Consider the following 17,614-nt stretch of genomic DNA (forward strand, 5'->3'; position numbering starts at 1 on the left):
TAAGTAAGTAAAATATATTAATCCTATAGCACAGGTCTTCTTTTTACTGTCTACTTGCCAAGCACTTTCTCCAGAGCAGTAAAAGCTGGATGTGTAGATTTAAAGAAAGTTTCTTTCTGTTTGGGCAGAAATTGTGCATCTGCTTAACTTTGCAATTTGCCTGTAACTGAACCAGAACAATGCAATTTTACACAAAGCAGTGCTAAAAAGCATATTCTGTAAAGTAACTCCTGAGATGGACAACCCAATTCTGAAGGAGACGAGCCAAGTTCTGCTGTCAGTTTGGTGTGTGCAGTACCTTTGATTTCACATGGCTTTGTGCATGGTTATCACTTAGACCACACTTTAAATTCAACTCTCATTAGTGGTAGTCTGTGCCATCAGGGGAAAAAACAAGAAAGAAATGAAAAGGCTAGAGAGATCCTTCAATAGAGAAAGACAGAACTAAGCAGGTTCATAAGCTTAGTCAAGAGGTGGCAAAATTGGATTGTAGAGAGGCTATAAATACATGAGTTATGCCAATTAAAAAGGCTAGGAAAAGTTTATCCAGAGATTTAAGAAAGAAATCAAAAAGGTAAGTAGGCAGTGCTTGAAGAAGGCCCCAGGAGGAAAATTCTTACTGGATAGACTTGATTTAACAAGTAGTCAATCATACGATGGAATGACCCACCAAGAATGAGTGTCTGGAAAATAACAGGTGCTTAAAAAGCATTATTCCTGATGCCAAACAATATCCAACTACCTTATATTTTAAATTTTTTTTTCTTTAAGCATTTTCTTCCAGGTACTGGACACGTGAATTAATTAAATCTAAGGATATTATCTGTCTGTGTGTTGCAAGATCTAGGAGCTTATGGATTAAAAGCCATTCATCCCCTCCTCCTTCCCTTCAAGGAAAAAGCTTTTCATGCTAAAAAGTGTTTATGTGCAACACTGTTTAACACAGAGAGATGTGCCAGATTCAAAATATCCACTGCTTCCAGGCTCTGTCAATCACACTGGACTACATTATACAACTTAACATACCAGTGCAACTAGAGAAGATAGATCGTAGTAATGATGGGTCAGCTGTCAAATTTTAAAGCATAAAACTCTATACATGTTCTGAAAATAATAATGCTAGATGCTTCCTAATGTTTGAATAGCATATATTTCTACCTAAAAAAAACCAAACCCAAAGCATCTGACCTTTGTGCACTCCTTTGGTGCTGAATAATGCAGAAGTGATGGCTGACATGGCTTTGCATTCCTAGCTGCAACTTGCAAAGAGAGATTGTAATACATATTTCTCATGAAAATACACATAGGTATATCAGGGGTCTAAGTATCAGTCCCAGTGCTACAAACCAGGTTTGGGAGCTGATTCTGCAAAGAGTCGTCATGAAAAGCTCGAGAGCTCATTTCCTAATAATCATGGTTCAGCTCTTACTAAATTTTAACATAGAGCAGCATTACCAGTAAAAATACTTTTCTGTCAAAAACTTCCCCTGTATAACAGAAATAACAGGGGCAAGCTGAAATTCTCAATAAAGCCAAATTTTATTTCACTACAAGGAGTCCTCTGCATAGACAATGCCCACACTAGGTGCAATTTTTTTTTCTAGGATCTGAAACCATTTCAGTCTCTACTTGGAGCACATTAATTGTGGTAAGTGAATCTGATAATTATGTACAAACACATTCTTCACGAGCTCTGAGATTCCACTATTCATTGAAGTAATGTCATTCATTATGATCCTATTGCACCTTATTCTATTTTTCTGAAGTGCAGATAGTACCCAAACATTCCAATTTTAGTGAGTGAAACCCAAGCTGCAGAATATTCTAACCACAGAAATGTTTTCAGGTGTTATTAGTAACACTTAGGGACATATGCTACTCTTTTCTGAAGTGTCTTCCACCAAATCAGGATTCTTTAATCAGTGGTAAACACTAGGTAACCATTACAGATAGAATCAATTGCCTTCAAGCAATCGCTCTCACAGTCTGCTGCCATGCAGGGGGCAAGTTAAGTCATAAGAAGATTAATTTTTGCCAAAAAAAAAAGCTATTAGGCTTTCATAAAGTGTCTCAAGATATGGGCTGTTAAGGAAAGAGCTGTCATGAAAAACACAAGTCAGTCTTAGTTGCTGTGGTGATTTATATGGTGAAAGAATGTAAAAATTACACTTTCTTTTACTAAATGGTATTTCTTAAAATTGTTCAAGAGGAACACTACCTGCAGTAGAAATGAAATTGAAATGTCCCACTAGTTCTGTAATGGTAACTGATAAAGGAATGACAGATTCATAAATTCTTCCAGCTACAACCCAATTTCAGTGCTGCCCTCGGTGTTCTGAGGTATTGCTGCCCTTGCACAGCCATTACCTTACAGAGTGTGTGAAATGTGAGCTCAGCCTTGGCTTTCCTTCTGGAGAACTATCCAGGATTAGTAATCACAGTGTGATTACTAACAGAGTGCTTGGTCTGGGAGCTAAGCATATGACAAATCATTAGTGCTTATTGCAAAGAAAGTAGTTAGATTGTGAATGAAGAGACAAGCAAGAAGCCAGGGAGCACGCCTCATTCTTGGGGCCTGACAGCGTTTTCTGCCCCCTGGAATAGACCACAGACCAGTGGTAAAGGACACACTTTGTCTTTCTAAGAGAATATTCTGATCATTTCTAAAAATTAGGAAAAAAAGGAGGGAAGGAAGAACTCTGTAGCAGAAATAGAGGAGAAGCCAACTGAGAAGGAATCAATTCTGATGACAATGTGAACATCTCCTTACGAGGATGCTACTAACTGAAGAAATGTTAATTAGTGTTGGTGGGTAGAATCATTAAAAGCTTATCCAAATGCTCTTTCAAGATCAGAGACTTTAGCAGAGTGGGGAAAGCACTTTAAAGTGCTAATTGTCTGTTTGGTGTAGGGTTTTTACAGGCAGTAGGTGCCTGCCAGGCCCTGAGGGTATCCCGTGCTGGTCCCATGCCCATGGAATGCCGGAGCCGCCGGAGACTGGCTGGGAGCAGGGACAGGAGCTGCTCCTCCTCCTTCCCCCTGTGCTTCTGAGCCCAGGAGATCACAGAGGCTGGGACAGAGGTGGGGCAGCGCTGTAGCAATCTCTCCAGGACAGCAGCGACTGCCACACTCAGGGAACAGCCACATTGTCCATGTTGTGCTGCACATCTGCCCCATGCCACCGAGCTGGTTCTGTAAGAGAACATTTCACAGCAGCCCAACAGTGAAAAGGGGATCCCACACTGACTGTCAATGCAGTTTGGGCAGTGAAGAAATGTGTCTACATGCCTCTCTGTGTTTCCACAGTGGTAAGAAGTCAAGAGAGAGAGATCTCAAGCCCTAATTTTATTTTTTCAGCAATTCATGACTGTAGTACACACAAATGCACTTGGAATTTTTCATTAAACCAGCTAATCTTGATGGATATTTCAAGGTATGGACATTTCTTTCTTGAAACTTTGTTTGTATGGGAATAATCATTGGCCAACAGTACATCTGGACCTGTTAATTTTGAGCGCCTGTCTTGCCTGTGGGAGAAGCCTGAGTCCCACTGAAAAGAGGAGTGGTGCTCTTGAAAGGTTCTTAACTTGAAAACTGCTTTTTCTCTCTGTATTTTCTCCTTTTTCATCCTCATTCTTTCCTTGATCAACTTTGTCTTATTCTAAAGGCTTGGAATCAAGAGAAAATAACCTGTGATGACAGGCCATGACATAAAGGGAATTAACTTGGTATAATGGAGGAATGATTGACTACCATGGTGTGAACAGCTGAAGGACAGATAAGGAAATAAATGAAAATATAAAATTTGGATTTTGGAGATGAGATCTTCGTTATTCATCTGCTTGATTTAATTTTTGTAAGTCGTATTGCTTTATGTAGCTGAGGATGGCAGCTGTGTGATCATTGTGCTGATGGTTAAGGTTTAAAAAGTAAAGATGATGCATGATTATTTTTATAGCTATAAAAATATATGTATGTATTCTAAGCATCCCAAGTTAGTGGTAATATGTCTAGGGTCCTACCCACTATTTATGGGTATAAATAACATTTATGTCTGTGCCACACTGTGAGAGGCCAGGGGAGAGGAGGATGGCTGGCTCAGCCTGCCCTGCTGTCTGGTGGTGCTCTGCCCACAGCAGCACCTACAGACCTGCAGGGAGATGGAAGCTCTGTGTGCTCTGTGGGTCTGTCACCCTGCCTTAAGTGCACTGTGAGAGCCCAAATAATTCAGTTTCTAATACTGGTCCCATCATGTTCCCAGTTCCATATCTGGCCTGAGGTTTTCTTTACTCAGCTGAGTGTTCAGCACTCTCCCATACTGGCCATTTATCTGCCTCATCTTCTGGCTCTGGGAGACAGTTTCTTTCCCCCATGCATATGGCAGGAATTCAATATGCATACGACACCAGTCTGATCATATCATTTTCTCTTGCAGTAGTCCAACAGGCTGGGAAAAGGGCCAAAGAAATTTAAAAGGGAAAAACAGAAAATAAGACAAACGAAAAGGCCAAAAACCATTTAGGAACTCCTGATGCCAAAGCAGGCAGCAGTGCTGGTGGCACAGCTGGCACCCAGCAGAGAACAAGACAGCAGCAGTGGCCGGGCCCTGAGCAGCCAGCACTGTGTGTGACAGCAGGCACCCTGCCTGCAGCCAGGGGAGAGGGCTCTGCTGCTCTCATCCTCGCAGAGCTGAAGGAAAATGCATGGACTTCATCCCTGCTCCCAGCACTGTCCCCCAGCCTGGGGACCATGGGCAGCACGGATTTTTAGGCACAGGAGCAGGACCTGCCTGCCTGGAACACCCCCTGCTCCTTGGGCTCTGCTCCACTCTGGAATGTGTCACTTGGTAGACCTTGCAAGTTCAGGAGCTCTCTAATTTTGACATGGTGTTAAGTTTATTACAACCTGGTGAAATGAGTCACTACCAAATCCATAGCTCTGCCTTTTTCCTTTCTCACAGGTTTTCATGAGCAGAGTGAAAAGTTTAACCTTTCAAATAACAGCCTTTTTAACAAAGGGGCAGTGCTAGAGCAATACAATATATCCACAGTATGAAAGGACACAGTTCTAGGGTAACTATTGCCTTTACCACGCAGCAACAAATCACAAGACCTTTAAATGAAAGCCCAATTTATTAAAAGTACTGTTGTGCTAGGAGGCCAGCATGCCAAGGTAATACAAAAAAAGCTAGGGCTTGCTACTGCAGAAGTACTGAGACCTCTTGAAATCTGAGTATCCACAAACACTGATTTAAAAGGGAATGGGAGAAGTTTAACCCTTTGCAGAACCTGTGCTAAAATTTTCTATCTTATATCTGGATAAGGAATATCTAATGTCCTCAAAGAGTTTCTAGCAGGGATAAAGTCTCCAGACTGGGATTTATGTATTTATTTTTAAGAATCAAATTGTCTAAATAATTTCTGTTGCAGATTTGATCCTTTTAAGACTTTCAGTAGGACTACTGACTATTTTTCAAGTCACCTGAAAAATCACTATCTGTAACAAGATACTGCCAGGTAATATTTATTCCTTTCTCCCAGTTTGTGAGGGAAATATTTTATACTGACATAGACTTGTGTTTAAGTTCCAATATCTCCTGCCCTTAGATTTAAAACTGTAGTCCAAAAGGTAGATATTCTCAGTTTTTCAGTTCAATTACACTAATTTGTTTGTAATCTCATCCAGTAAGTTCAAAGATGCTTGTAACATATTGATATCAATCCTAAATTTGATTAGATCTTTCCACTGATTTCAATGGCTTTTGGATCAGGCCCTTGCAATGCAAGTATGTGGATTATTATTTCTGCATATAGCCTGCTTTGGTAAACTATAATTATAATGTTATTATGAGTACTTTACTGAGGATAGAGGCATAATAAAATGAATGTGGTTTATTAAATAAAATCTCTGTCCTGTTGTAATATGAATCTGAGGGGTTATATCTGAAGCACATACAAAAATTCAGGTGTTAAGGCTGGAAAAACTCCTGAGTTACAGCTGCAGAAATGTAGCATTTGGGGTGCCAGTGAAATATGCTGATATCCAGATGCAAGGATCTGACCATTTTTCTAGGTGGCTGTTAGTTCATCTCAGTTAGATAAGCACCATATAGTAAATGGTCCTGATCAAGGACTCACCTGCTACCTTGAATCACACTACTGCTATCAACTCTAATCTTAAATCTTCTTTAATTCTAATTTAAAACTAGGGTCTTTTTTATTATTTGGCTATTACTGGAGAAATTGCTTGTCCAGCAATGGAGGTGAACACTTCCAGTCCTGCCTAAAGGGTTTTTGTGCTGAAGCTTCTGACATCCAAGGAGGCTGAGGCTCTTTTTGAGCACTTTTTATTTTCAGGCTACATGGGAGAAGAAGAAAGACCAGAGAGAAATGGGCAGTGCTACTGCTAAAAAGTGTCTGTTAAAGATTATGGTCTTCCTGCCAAAGTGTGGGCAAACTGTTTAGTAAGAATAACTGTTTTGGTTTTTTTCTCATGAAAGCTATGTAGATAGCATCCAGCAGGTATGTATGTAACTAAACTTACTTATAGTTTCTAAAAATTTAATTTAATTTGCATACTGAGTCAGTAGAAATTTCAGGGTCTCCAATACTTTCTCTCCCTCGTTCTTTGGAGAGTTCTGCATTGTGAATGATGAGGTTATAGATTCAGAAATTGATTCAAGATCAATATATTTACATACATTCTAACACATTTTTTTTCAGACTAGTTAAGAGTTTCAGACTCCCTATGAACAAAACCCCATAGAATCATGACCCAAATCAGGCAAACAAGCCAGGTGAAGGCAATTACTAAGGAAATTACAAAGGATGGTTAATCAACAAAACACTCCTTTCTGTTTCTCTCTCACAGAGCTCAGAAGTTTCCACATTAGGACAAGAGAGAAGGAAAAGAAGCTGGAGCTCTGGACATCGCTGACAGGAGGTGAAGGAAAGCAGCGGCATGAGCAGAGGTGAGGGTGCTTGGGACAGCGGGGAGACGCTGAAAGCCTGGCTGAGGCCTCAGACTGTGATCTCTCAGCAGAACAAAAGAACAAGAGCAACACTTAGTGACAGCACAGGGAAGGACACTTACGGGGAAGGCCTGGAACAAAAACAAGTCGCGATGCCACTTTGAAGAAAAATAAGTAGAGGATTCAGAGTGAAAGCTGTGGTCTCTGTAAGCTTTTGTGCTTGTTATGTTGGAGACAGCAGTCGTACATTTCACGTGACATGGAGTTTGTAAGTTTCTCGGGAGATGAATGGAATGAGAAACTGACGGCTGGATAAAATAATATAGCTTTTAACAATTTTTTTCCTTCAGAAGGAACAAGGGTGTGGAGTTAGAACAGTACTGCAGCCCCAGCAGCACACAATCCAAACCCGAGCGGTTTGCGGCTGTGCTGAACAGTGTGGGCTGCGGTGCAATAAAGGCAGGTCTGGACGCGCCTCTGTCAGCATCACGGCTAGCGGTACATTTGATTATGTTTGCCCTGTAAGGACAGAGCTGTGCTCCCGAGTGTTGGTTGTTTTACCGCGGGCGATGGGGCGGGGCCGCTCCGCTGGGCCGCGCTCGGCCCTGCCCGGCGGGCCCCAGTCCCTGCCCTGGCCCCGGCCCCGGCCCCGGTCCCGGCCCTTACCGGCGAAGCCCGGCGGGCAGCGGCAGATGTAGCCCTCGGCTCGGTCATAGCGGAAGGCCGGCGGCAGCCCCGGGACGAGCCCGTAGAGGCCGGCCCAGGAGCGCTCCACGCAGTCACCGCCGGAGAGGCAGGGGCTGCTGCGGCACTCGGCGATGTCCTCCTCGCAGTGGGAGCCCGCGTAACCTGCGAAGACACCGCCACAAGGTCAGGGTGTGACTCTGGGGCTCCAGCCCCCCATCCCTCATCATAGGGCAGCGGGCTCAGAGCTCCCTCCAACCTGGCCTTAAACACTGCCAGGGATGGGCGGCCACAGCCTCTCTGGGCACCCTGTGCCAAGGCCTCACCAACCTCATGGAAAAAAAAATTTTCCTAATATCTAATTTAAGCTTACTGTCAGTTTGAGGCCACTTCCCCTTCCCTCTTCATATTTCTTGTAGGTGCCTTTTAGGAGAAGGAAGGCTAGATGGTCTTTAAGGTCCCTTGCAACCCAAACTGTTCTACAGTTCTGTCATTCCATGTGCTGTTCTCCTTTTCCACTGTTCTACAGTTCTGTCATTACGTGTGCTGTTCTTCTCTTCCAGACCCAGCATACACCCTGTGAATAGCAGCTGCACATGCTTGCAGTTTGCCTCAGCTCCTTGAAGCTGTGAGTGATCTCCTGCAGGTCCCTGCCAGGCCTTGGCAGCAGGACATTGTTGTGGCCACTCCACATCAGTGAGCTGAGCTGTGCCATAAAGGGTTTGTTTGGGTGTTTTTTAGGCAGTAATGTGGAAATTTGTGTGGGTAATAAGGCACTGCATTGTGGTGTAGGATGCTCTCAGGTTGTGGGAAGGTGGAGGAGGGCAGAGAGTATAAATAATTTGGTGTTTTTAAAGTGGTTCATCTGGAGGTTTAAGTGCTACAATGATGCCTGAATTCTGGAAAATGCAAAGGGTTCTGCCTAATTTTTCCTGATCTGTTGCACCAAGACTTGTGTAGTGCAACAGCATTGAGGCATTTAGGGCTCACAGTGTCTGTGCTCCTGCATCCTCAGTAAGTTCATAAACTTCCTCAGATATAAACTCCTTAGAGAGGCTTCTTGTAGTTTGTGTGCTCATAGAGTTGTGTGGTCCCTCAGGAGCACAGGGTCTGTGTCCCCACCAGGGTGTAGAGCCTGTTTGCAAACAGCTGGTAGAGAACACAGCCTGTGGGTTCCACTGCTTACTGCCAGACAGAAGTCTTTAGACTGGTTTAAAGGTTGGGTTAATGAAGACTAAAACCAGCATCAGCTGCAGCAGTGATGCATGTGTCACACGGTTTGAAGGATTAAGTAACTGGGAGACAGCTCCCAGCTTTGATTTATCTCCTGTCTTGGCACCACAATGCTGGTGCCTTTTGTTTTGCCCATTTCTGCTGTACAGGAGAATCAATTCTCAGCTGGAAAAGCAAGCAACTTACCCAAAGGGCTCTGCTTATGATGAGTGAAGCCCATGTAAAGACAAGGCCATAGAGGACTTTTGAGGTTGTGGAGCTTCAACCTTTTATTATATCGGGGGAAGGGGTTTGGTGGGGAAGCATCTCTACTACTCCTCAAGGCACATGCATAGGAGAACTTGGAGCTTACCTGGCCAACAGTGGCACGTGTAATTGTCAGCATGGTCCTCACAGGTGGCATTGTTGTAGCATGGCTGTGACCAGCACAAGGGAGGAAGGGTATCACAGTGCGAGCCCATAAATCCAGTCCCGGTGCAGTTGCAGCTGTACCTGCAACACAGAATGTAATGTTCACTCAGGCTGGAAGTCAAGAGGTCTGGGCTTTGTTCCCAAACATGCACAGGCTTCTTGTGTAGCCTTGGCTCGCAGCTTACAGGGTTGAGTCCAGCTTGAGACCACCATCTGGTGCTTTAGGAGAAACCACAGCAATTGGGAACCAACAATGAGCTGTTCCCTGAAGTATGTGGTTTTGTCTGGGGAAAAAGAACTGCTTGTGAGTTGGTTTTGACACAACCCTAAGAATTGTTGATCCTTCTTTTTTCTTCTTTTAATTTTTGGGAGAAAAAAAAGTCTGTGGCATTTCCAATGCTTTCAGAAAAAAATTATTTTGTATGATTAACATTATTCACAAAATGAAAAGGGAGGAGAAAGTAAGTGTGTTAGTATCCCTTCCTCTTGGACTAGTTGAAATTGCATTGGCAGAAAAAGCAGGAAATTTTTTTTTCTTCAACTAAATGATTTCTTTTCCCCCTGCAAACCAGCCTTTTATTGTTATGTTAGAACAAAAATGTCAATTGCTTGCTTAGTTCCAGTAACAACAGTAATACAGCTCCCTTTTGAAAGCAGTGTGACTACAACATATGTAAACAAACTAGTGTACATATAGAAATTAGCAACATGCAGATGTCAGTAATGTCTGGGAAGTTTTGTTTGCCTTTTTTTCTTCTGGAGAGCTGAGTGCTATAAAAAGCATCATTCCTGTTCTTTGGTCATTAAGTGTAAAGTTAACATGTACATGTCATATGAAAATACAGGCTTTTGCAAGATACAAGTTAACTGTGCAGGCTTGTATGATCTTGACCTAAAAAAATTATAGGAAACAAAAATTTCTTCTTCTATTTTCTTTTACATTACAGTGATACACCATTATTGTACAATTGCATTCCTAGGGCATCTTGCTGAGCAAGATGTAAGTATACTTATTTGATAATTTCTGTGCTTAATATCCAAGTCTTAGACTTGGAGTAAACATATGAAGAGAAAGTGAAATTGTTGAACATAAAGCAACATCAGAGAACTAGCTCCTGCAGTCTAACAGACCAAAAAGTGTAAACTTTTTACTACACTGTTTAAGTGTGTGTATAAGCAGAAACTTCTGGCTGGCCAGTTTATTACTGGTGTATGGATTATTCCTAAATCAAAACCAGAGATGACTTGCACCAGGTGGCATTTGAATTTCAGATATAAAAAGTAATGAGGAAGATGTGAATCAGAAAAGTAATTTTCATTCTGAGGTATGTTCTCAAATCTGAAGTCTTCTTCTGCTGAGTTTTTCACACATTTCTCCCATGCACCTTCAGTTTGGTGCTATTCAGCTTTGGTGAAAGCTTTTTTTTTCTGCCTGTGTCCCAGCTGCTTTTCCCTATGGTTCAGAGTCATGGAGGAATATCCAGAACTCATTGCTTAATGTGCAGCCCCACCTGCTTTTTTCTTGGATATCTTTTGGCATTTGAGATTGCTGTTGACCTTCCAGGATTCTGGATGGTGCCCTGCTTGTGAGCAGGCTACAGCTGAGCAGGCAGATGGCTTTTTACAGTAAGAGTGATAATTTAGATACCTAGCATTTTTTTTTGGATTCTTGTTTGATGTTCTCACAATATGCAAAAAGCAGTACCTGTAGGCATTCTTTCCTATGGGAATGTCCTGGGAATATTTCCTATGGAAAAAAGACATGGATCATGCAGGACATCCTCTATGCCTAGGCACACTAGGTTTTGTAGTCCAGCTAAGTCTGTAAGCTGTTGAGTTTAAATAAGGATGTTTACTTATGTGAAAATGGTTTGGTTTTTTTTAGAGATCAGCTTGTACTTTGTTGCATTCAGGAAACATCACTGGAAGGTCAGTCTGAAATTTGTGAGAGAATTTGGTTTGATGTTTGTATTTACAGCTTTTTGTGGTAGATCCGTTGCCTCGTACACGTTTCTGTGAGAGATGATGGCAGACACCGAAGCCTCAGCTGTACTGTAGATTAGTCAGAAAAGAAAAACTCCTGCTTAAATACCCCAATTATTCATTTATCCCCAAAAATACGTAAAAGAAAGGAAGTTGCTGGACACCCTTCTGTTTTGAGTTGCTTTGTTGTCCATTCCTTTCCATCACATAACAAATACAGAAAGAGCTCCAGTTGTGCTCCAGATATCCCGCAGTATTACAAACCAATTAAAATTGGTCTTGCATGTACCTCAGATTTAAAAGCCAGGAGAAAAATGAGCAGGATTAAGTCTGGCCTGAATGAGCATCCCAGTTGCTCACCTCACACGTGTATTCTCAAAAGGCTTCCAGGTTACCACACAGGTCTGAGTGATCCAGGTCCAAGGTGACCCCCTCTCACTGCTATGGTGCTTTAGCTGCACTGGGAAATAATAAATTGCTTTGTCCTGCTCAGAGCCATTCGGTGCTGCTGACAAGAAGCTCCACAGGGCTGGTGCCATGTCAACACACTGCACAAAAACTCATTCCCAGAATAGGATCTTTTGCCCCCTCACTCAAGGCAAGCATGCCTTTTGCTGACATGACTTCTGGACTGATTTTTGGGGCACCAGAGTCTTCAAATCTGCTTTATAAAAACTGGAAAATACACAATAAAGGAAAAATCCTGTACTGGCAACAGGAGCACCTGCATGAATACACTGGGGAACTTCCAGACTGGGCTAATATACATATGTGTGTTCAGGTTGGGAAGCTCATGCTGAGCCAGAAATCCAGTTTTGGTGATTGAATGCCAGAGCTCTGCTTGGACCTCTGTGTGGGGCCAGTAACAGTAGGGAAGAATCTCACTTTTCCTTTGCCTTGTATTCTCTTTTTCTTTTTTTTTAATTACTACTGTTATTTTTTGCCCATGGACTGCAGGTTGTTTTGAACAAGTAGCTGTTGTACTCTATACCTGTAAAGTTTCTGACACATTTGCTAATGATATCTATTACTATGGTTACAGTTATTACAGTTTTTCTCTTCTAGTCCTTCTCTCTGTCAGTGTGGGCAGCTGCTGTCAGCAAATTCAGTTTTATACAGTCTCACGTATTTCTTGGAAACTAAAGTTTGGTAAGCATTAGAAACAGAATTCATATCTAAATGACAGTACTAACAGTCAGGAAAACGATGCATTGTAAATATTTAAAGTTCAAATATGAAAAATACACTTGTCGGTCAGTCTTTGCCATAAATATTTTGTTGTCCTATTGGCTCTGACACCAGACTGGCATTCTTTGATCGTTTTCAAATCAAAACTGAAAATAGTGCAGGGCCAAGGAGTGAAATCTAGAATGGGGAAGGAGATGAACTACCAGGCCTGGCAGGCTCCTGTAGCATTCCCATCCCATGGGCACCTGGCTGAGCCCTGCCAGGGCTGGCACACCTACCCATTGGTGCCATCCGTGCTGTGTCCCTGAGCCCTGCCAGGGCTGGCACGCCTACCCACTGGTGCCACCCGTGCAGTGTCCCTGAGCCCTGCCAGGGCTGGCACACCTACCCACTGGTGCCACCCGTGCAGTGTCCCTGAGCCCTGCCAGGGCTGGCACACCTACCCATTGGTGCCATGCATGCAGTGTCCCTGAGCCCTGCCAGGGCTGGCACACCTACCCACTGGTGCCACCCGTGCAGTGTCCCTGAGCCCTGCCAGGGCTGGCACACCTACCCACTGGTGCCACCCGTGCAGTGTCCCTGAGCCCTGCCAGGGCTGGCACACCTACCCACTGGTGCCATCCGTGCTGTGTCCCTGAGCCCTGCCAGGGCTGGCACACCTACCCACTGGTGCCATCTGTGCTGTGTCCCTGAGCCCTGCCAGGGCTGGCACACCTACCCACTGGTGCCATCCGTGCTGTGTCCCTGAGCCCTGCCAGGGCTGGCACACCTACCCACTGGTGCCATCCGTGCTGTGTCCCTGAGCCCTGCCAGGGCTGGCACACCTACCCATTGGCCCCGTCCGTGCAGTGTCCCCCGTGCAGGCAGGGCTGGCTGGCGCACTCGTCGATGTCGGTGCCGCAGAGGTCCCCGAGGAAGCCCCGCGGGCACGAGCAGGAGAAACTCCCCAGGGAATCGTGGCAGGTCCCCCCGTTCAGGCAAGGCTGGGACAAGCACTCGTCGATTTCCACCTCACAGTTCGTACCTTCAGAAGCAGAGAAAATAAACCCCAGGCTTAGGAGACAGCTTTGGAAATCTCAGCAAGGACTGCCTGAAGTACAGTAGTCATATAATATTTTTTTTCTTTATGCAGTTGCCTGGTTTTTAAAGACATTTCCTTCTCAATGTGCTTTGCACAACTAGTTTTTTTCAAGGCTTGGCAGAATTTACAAAAGAACAAGCCAATTGTTTTCACAAGAATGTGTAAAATAACTTTTTCTGTTAGCTTGAACATGGAGACAGGACAAACTAATTTTCAGTTTATTCAATAATGCTACTATCCTATTTACATTATACAGAAGAGACCAGCAGTTTATTGATGTCATAAGAATCCATTTAAAATTGGCCTTTAAATGGACAATTCCCAACTTTTTGAATTCATTGGGAAGTGTCTTGTTCAGCAGTGCTTAATTTTTTTTAAGGCTTATCAATGTGCAGGTAAATGGGTCTGTGGTGCTGTGTTTGCAGCAGGTCAGAATCTTGGAGCTGCTCTTCAGAGATAATTGCTAGAAATAAATTAGTTCTAATGTGACTTCACAACTATTTGTGATAGTTGGCAGGTTATATATACACTCCTTTTTCTTATCTCTAGCACAGACCAGGAGACACTAAGAAAATTTAATAACTAATGCCTTGCAGCTTTGATTATTTCAGGATTTTGTGTGCTTATGCACTTACTTAGTGTTTGGAGCAATAGAGTAATATTTTCAAATAATTTTCAACTGCCAAGTCAGGTTTTTTCAGCAGCTACAGTATCAGCCACAAAACAGATGCAAAGTGGCAAATTATAGTGAAGAAGCTGCTTTGAAGCAAATTTCCTTATTTTTTATTTGGCTTGTCGAAATAGCTGCAGTATCGAAAAGTTTCCAGGGGAATTTCCTACTTGAAAGAGAAACTGCAGTTCTGGGAATGGGTTCTTTTTTTTCCCTTTTTTGGTAAAAGTGAAATTTTCAGTAAAAGATGATAGAGTACTCTTTGAACAGAGGGAACAGGCATGTTTGCTGATAGGTATCACTCTTGCAGTTTATTTAGGAGCTCATCTCTAATTCTTTATGCTCCTTTTGTGAGCTCTCTATGCTATGAAATTTGTACATTATAACTTTGAGCATCTTTCTTAAAACGCAGAGATTGAGAATATTTAGCACTACCACTTCATGAAAAATTAATTTTGATGCTTGTGAGCATCTTTGTTTTAAAAGAACAAATTTGTACTATGGATAAGTACTGGGCAAGATCTTAAAATGCCAACCCAAAAATTGCAGATGTTGACTCCTAACTATTTTTCGTTGTCTTTAAACATTAAAGTGCAAGTTCCTATTTTCAGCAGTTAAGAAATAGTTCCTTGAGACCACAGAGTGGATGGGGAAGCAGCCAGTGGTGTGCCCCCAGTTCAAGGTTCACTGCTCAGCTAACTCAGCTAACCACTACTTTCAGTGGGAGCCTGCCAGGAGAGCCCAGCCCAGGAACGCTCTCTGACGGCTTTATGGTAATGTACATTGCAGCCAGATATAGCAAGCAGTCCCTCTGTGGTCATTGCCCTGTGAATTCACTGTAATTATAAACAATGTGTTTGCAGAAGTGTGTCTAGTGACCGTAAATCTGCCAGAGCTTGTTAACAGCTTACTGCGAACACTAAAAATCATGTGACAAAACAAGCCCTGTTCAACTGATCCTCAGCTCAGCCAAATTTAAAACTACAGGCCTGAGAACAGCCTGACAATTAACATGAGAACATAGCGTTGTTGTTTTGGTTCATGTCTTTAATCTATCAAGCCCAGTAACCTGCCTTCGGCAATGTTGCCTCAGAAGAAAACTTCTCCCTGTATAACGCATCCAGCCAATGCGATCTGCCATGCAGACAGGGGGAATCCCTTCCTAGCCTCCGCTGAGTCTGCTGTCAGGCTTTCTTAGATGTGTAGAAGAGAGATGAAAAGATTAGATCTGCATTTTCACCTCAGTCTAACATTCTGTCACAAATATGCTGTATGCCAAATATCATATGCCAGGCGGGAAGGAGAGCGCCAAGGAGCCCCGCCACAGTTATTGCACAGGGCTGCACCACCATGAGCTGAGGCTCCCTGGGTGTCCTGGAGCAGGTTGAGCATCCTTGCATGCACCAGACCACACAAATGGTTTGAATTGAAATGCTGGGAAGGTGGGGAGAAGTCACATTTGTAACATTTGGAGTTTCTCTGAAGAATCAGGCTTGTTTCTTATACTGCTTGCTTCTCCACTGAGTCCTACTGTGCACTTCTTTCTACATCCCCAGTGAATAAAACACAAGTGAGGATGAAGGACACACAGCCAATGTTTGCAAACTTGCATGCCAAAGATAGAGTGTAAAATCACTTTCTGCTCAAAGATACTAGGGGTTTGCAGGCTCACTGTACTTCCATGAGGACCTGCACATTCTTAATATGGCTGGGAATTGGTAAGCAGGTCACCCTTTCTGCTCTTCTGCACTAAGGTGCTGTACTCAGGTGCAGCAGGTCCAGAGGGCTGTCCCCAAATTCCTTATTCTGTAAAAAGTAATCTTGTGTGCCATTATTTGGATGGAGAGTGTCACATGGCTAATTTATAGGCACCAGGCTTGAAGTGACAGGAAGAGAGTTACATCCAAAATTAGACAGGAAGAGGTTGTGTTTTTTTTTGATCAAGGCTTGTCCCTTTTGAGCTTGGGCATCTGAGCAGTGCTGAATACCTGGGCTGGCTAAGACACTAGGTGGGGAGTGCTGGTTTGAAACAGGGAAGCTGGGGAAGGAAACAGGCTTTGCACTGCTGGCAGTTGCTGCTGGATGGACCAGTGTGTGTGGTTTGCTATTACATTCACAATGACAGGGACATGAGCTTGTTGGGAAGTGAGACCTCTAATTGAGGTTTTCCATCCCATGGTAGAGCTGCTGTGCCTCTGCTTGCCTTTAAGTGCCTAAGACTTATTTATGATGCAACTGTTCTTAATATTTGCATAGCACGTACACTATTGATGAGAATCCTGAATGAAAGCTTGGAGATCTATCAGGAGTAATTTCCTCAGATTGTAAGACGTCATTGCAGCGATGGTTAGCTCATCGTGAAAGGTATTGCACAAAGAACAAATCCAGCTCCCTGCACCTACTTTGTCTGCAACTGAAATGCTTTCTCTTGCTGTCTTAGGCTGAGAATGGGTTTTGGAACTGCCATGCACTCCTGAGAGTTCACTGGAATGTTCAATGGCAGTAGAGGACTGGCTTCAGCAAGGTAATTAATGCATATAGCTGTGGGTAATAACAGGCTCTTACACCGTGCTCTGTTGGGGTGAATTAAAAGCAAGTGCAATTAGTCCAATGGAGGAGAAAATGCAATTGATTAGGGTAGCCAGCAAAACTTCAACAAACCAATTGAACTTCATTATTTAACAGCTGTGTGACACATGTCTTGTAAATAATGTCACACATGCAGAACATTATCATAGAAACTGCAGATTTCATGCTGAATTTTCCAGTCTTTGGCTCTTGGTGCATTCTAACCTCCTCCATTTGTGTAAGAATTATGTGTGACATTTCTCAGCTATTTTAAGAAGTGCTGCAGCATACCAATCACACAAAATAGCAGTCGTAGTCCATGAAACAAGTAGCAACAGCAGCCAGTAACTCATGCATGTGGTTAATATTGCAGCTATAGATTTACTGTACCTTCTTTACCTGCATATCAAGAGATACAACCTGTTTTCACAACTTAGGGAAATGAGATGAGGCTGGATGACTTCCCACAGTAATTCATGGTGTCAGGCCAGGATAATAATGGTTGGCAAGATCCCCTGACGGGGTAAATGAGGGATTTTATTTCCACTGGGGACACCTCAAGGCTTTCATCCTGTAATCCCTCTGGCTTGTGCATTTAGCACAACTCACAGCAAGGTGCAAAAAAACAACAAAAAAGAATGCTTCTGAAAAATCATTTTGTTAAGTAGCTTTTTAAAGCTGATGTTTTACTGCTGGAGGAATGGTCTGCTACTCCTCTATAGAATTCCTATGGTTAGTCTCTTTTGCTGCTGGAAGCAGTGTTGGAGCTGTATGTCAAAACACTTCAGCCTCTTCTGCTGTGTATTTTAGACCTCTTCTCCTTCCT

General features: G+C 43.1%; 1 protein-coding gene and 1 long non-coding RNA gene across 4 annotated transcripts in view; one reads left to right on the plus strand and one right to left on the minus strand.

Moving 5' to 3' along the window:
- The window catches only part of CRB1 (crumbs cell polarity complex component 1), a 135,568-nt gene that overhangs the window by 88,252 nt on the left and 29,702 nt on the right, over positions 1 to 17,614 (minus strand). For all 3 annotated transcript variants that reach the window (XM_074546238.1, XM_026793461.2, XM_074546237.1), the window contains exons 3-5: positions 13,298 to 13,493; positions 9,240 to 9,379; positions 7,637 to 7,819 (exon numbers count right to left, since the gene is read on the minus strand). In XM_074546238.1, the coding sequence (XP_074402339.1) occupies positions 7,637 to 7,819; positions 9,240 to 9,379; positions 13,298 to 13,493 (519 nt within the window). The remainder of the gene's footprint in view (positions 1 to 7,636; positions 7,820 to 9,239; positions 9,380 to 13,297; positions 13,494 to 17,614) is intronic.
- Positions 22 to 7,674, plus strand: LOC113459280 (uncharacterized). Its single transcript, XR_003380381.2, has 3 exons — positions 22 to 3,856; positions 5,430 to 5,516; positions 6,871 to 7,674. It is a non-coding gene; the product is annotated as an uncharacterized LOC113459280 (long non-coding RNA).

Source organism: Zonotrichia albicollis, chromosome 8 (assembly GCF_047830755.1).
Source record: "Zonotrichia albicollis isolate bZonAlb1 chromosome 8, bZonAlb1.hap1, whole genome shotgun sequence".
Classification (NCBI taxonomy): Eukaryota; Metazoa; Chordata; class Aves; order Passeriformes; family Passerellidae; genus Zonotrichia; species Zonotrichia albicollis.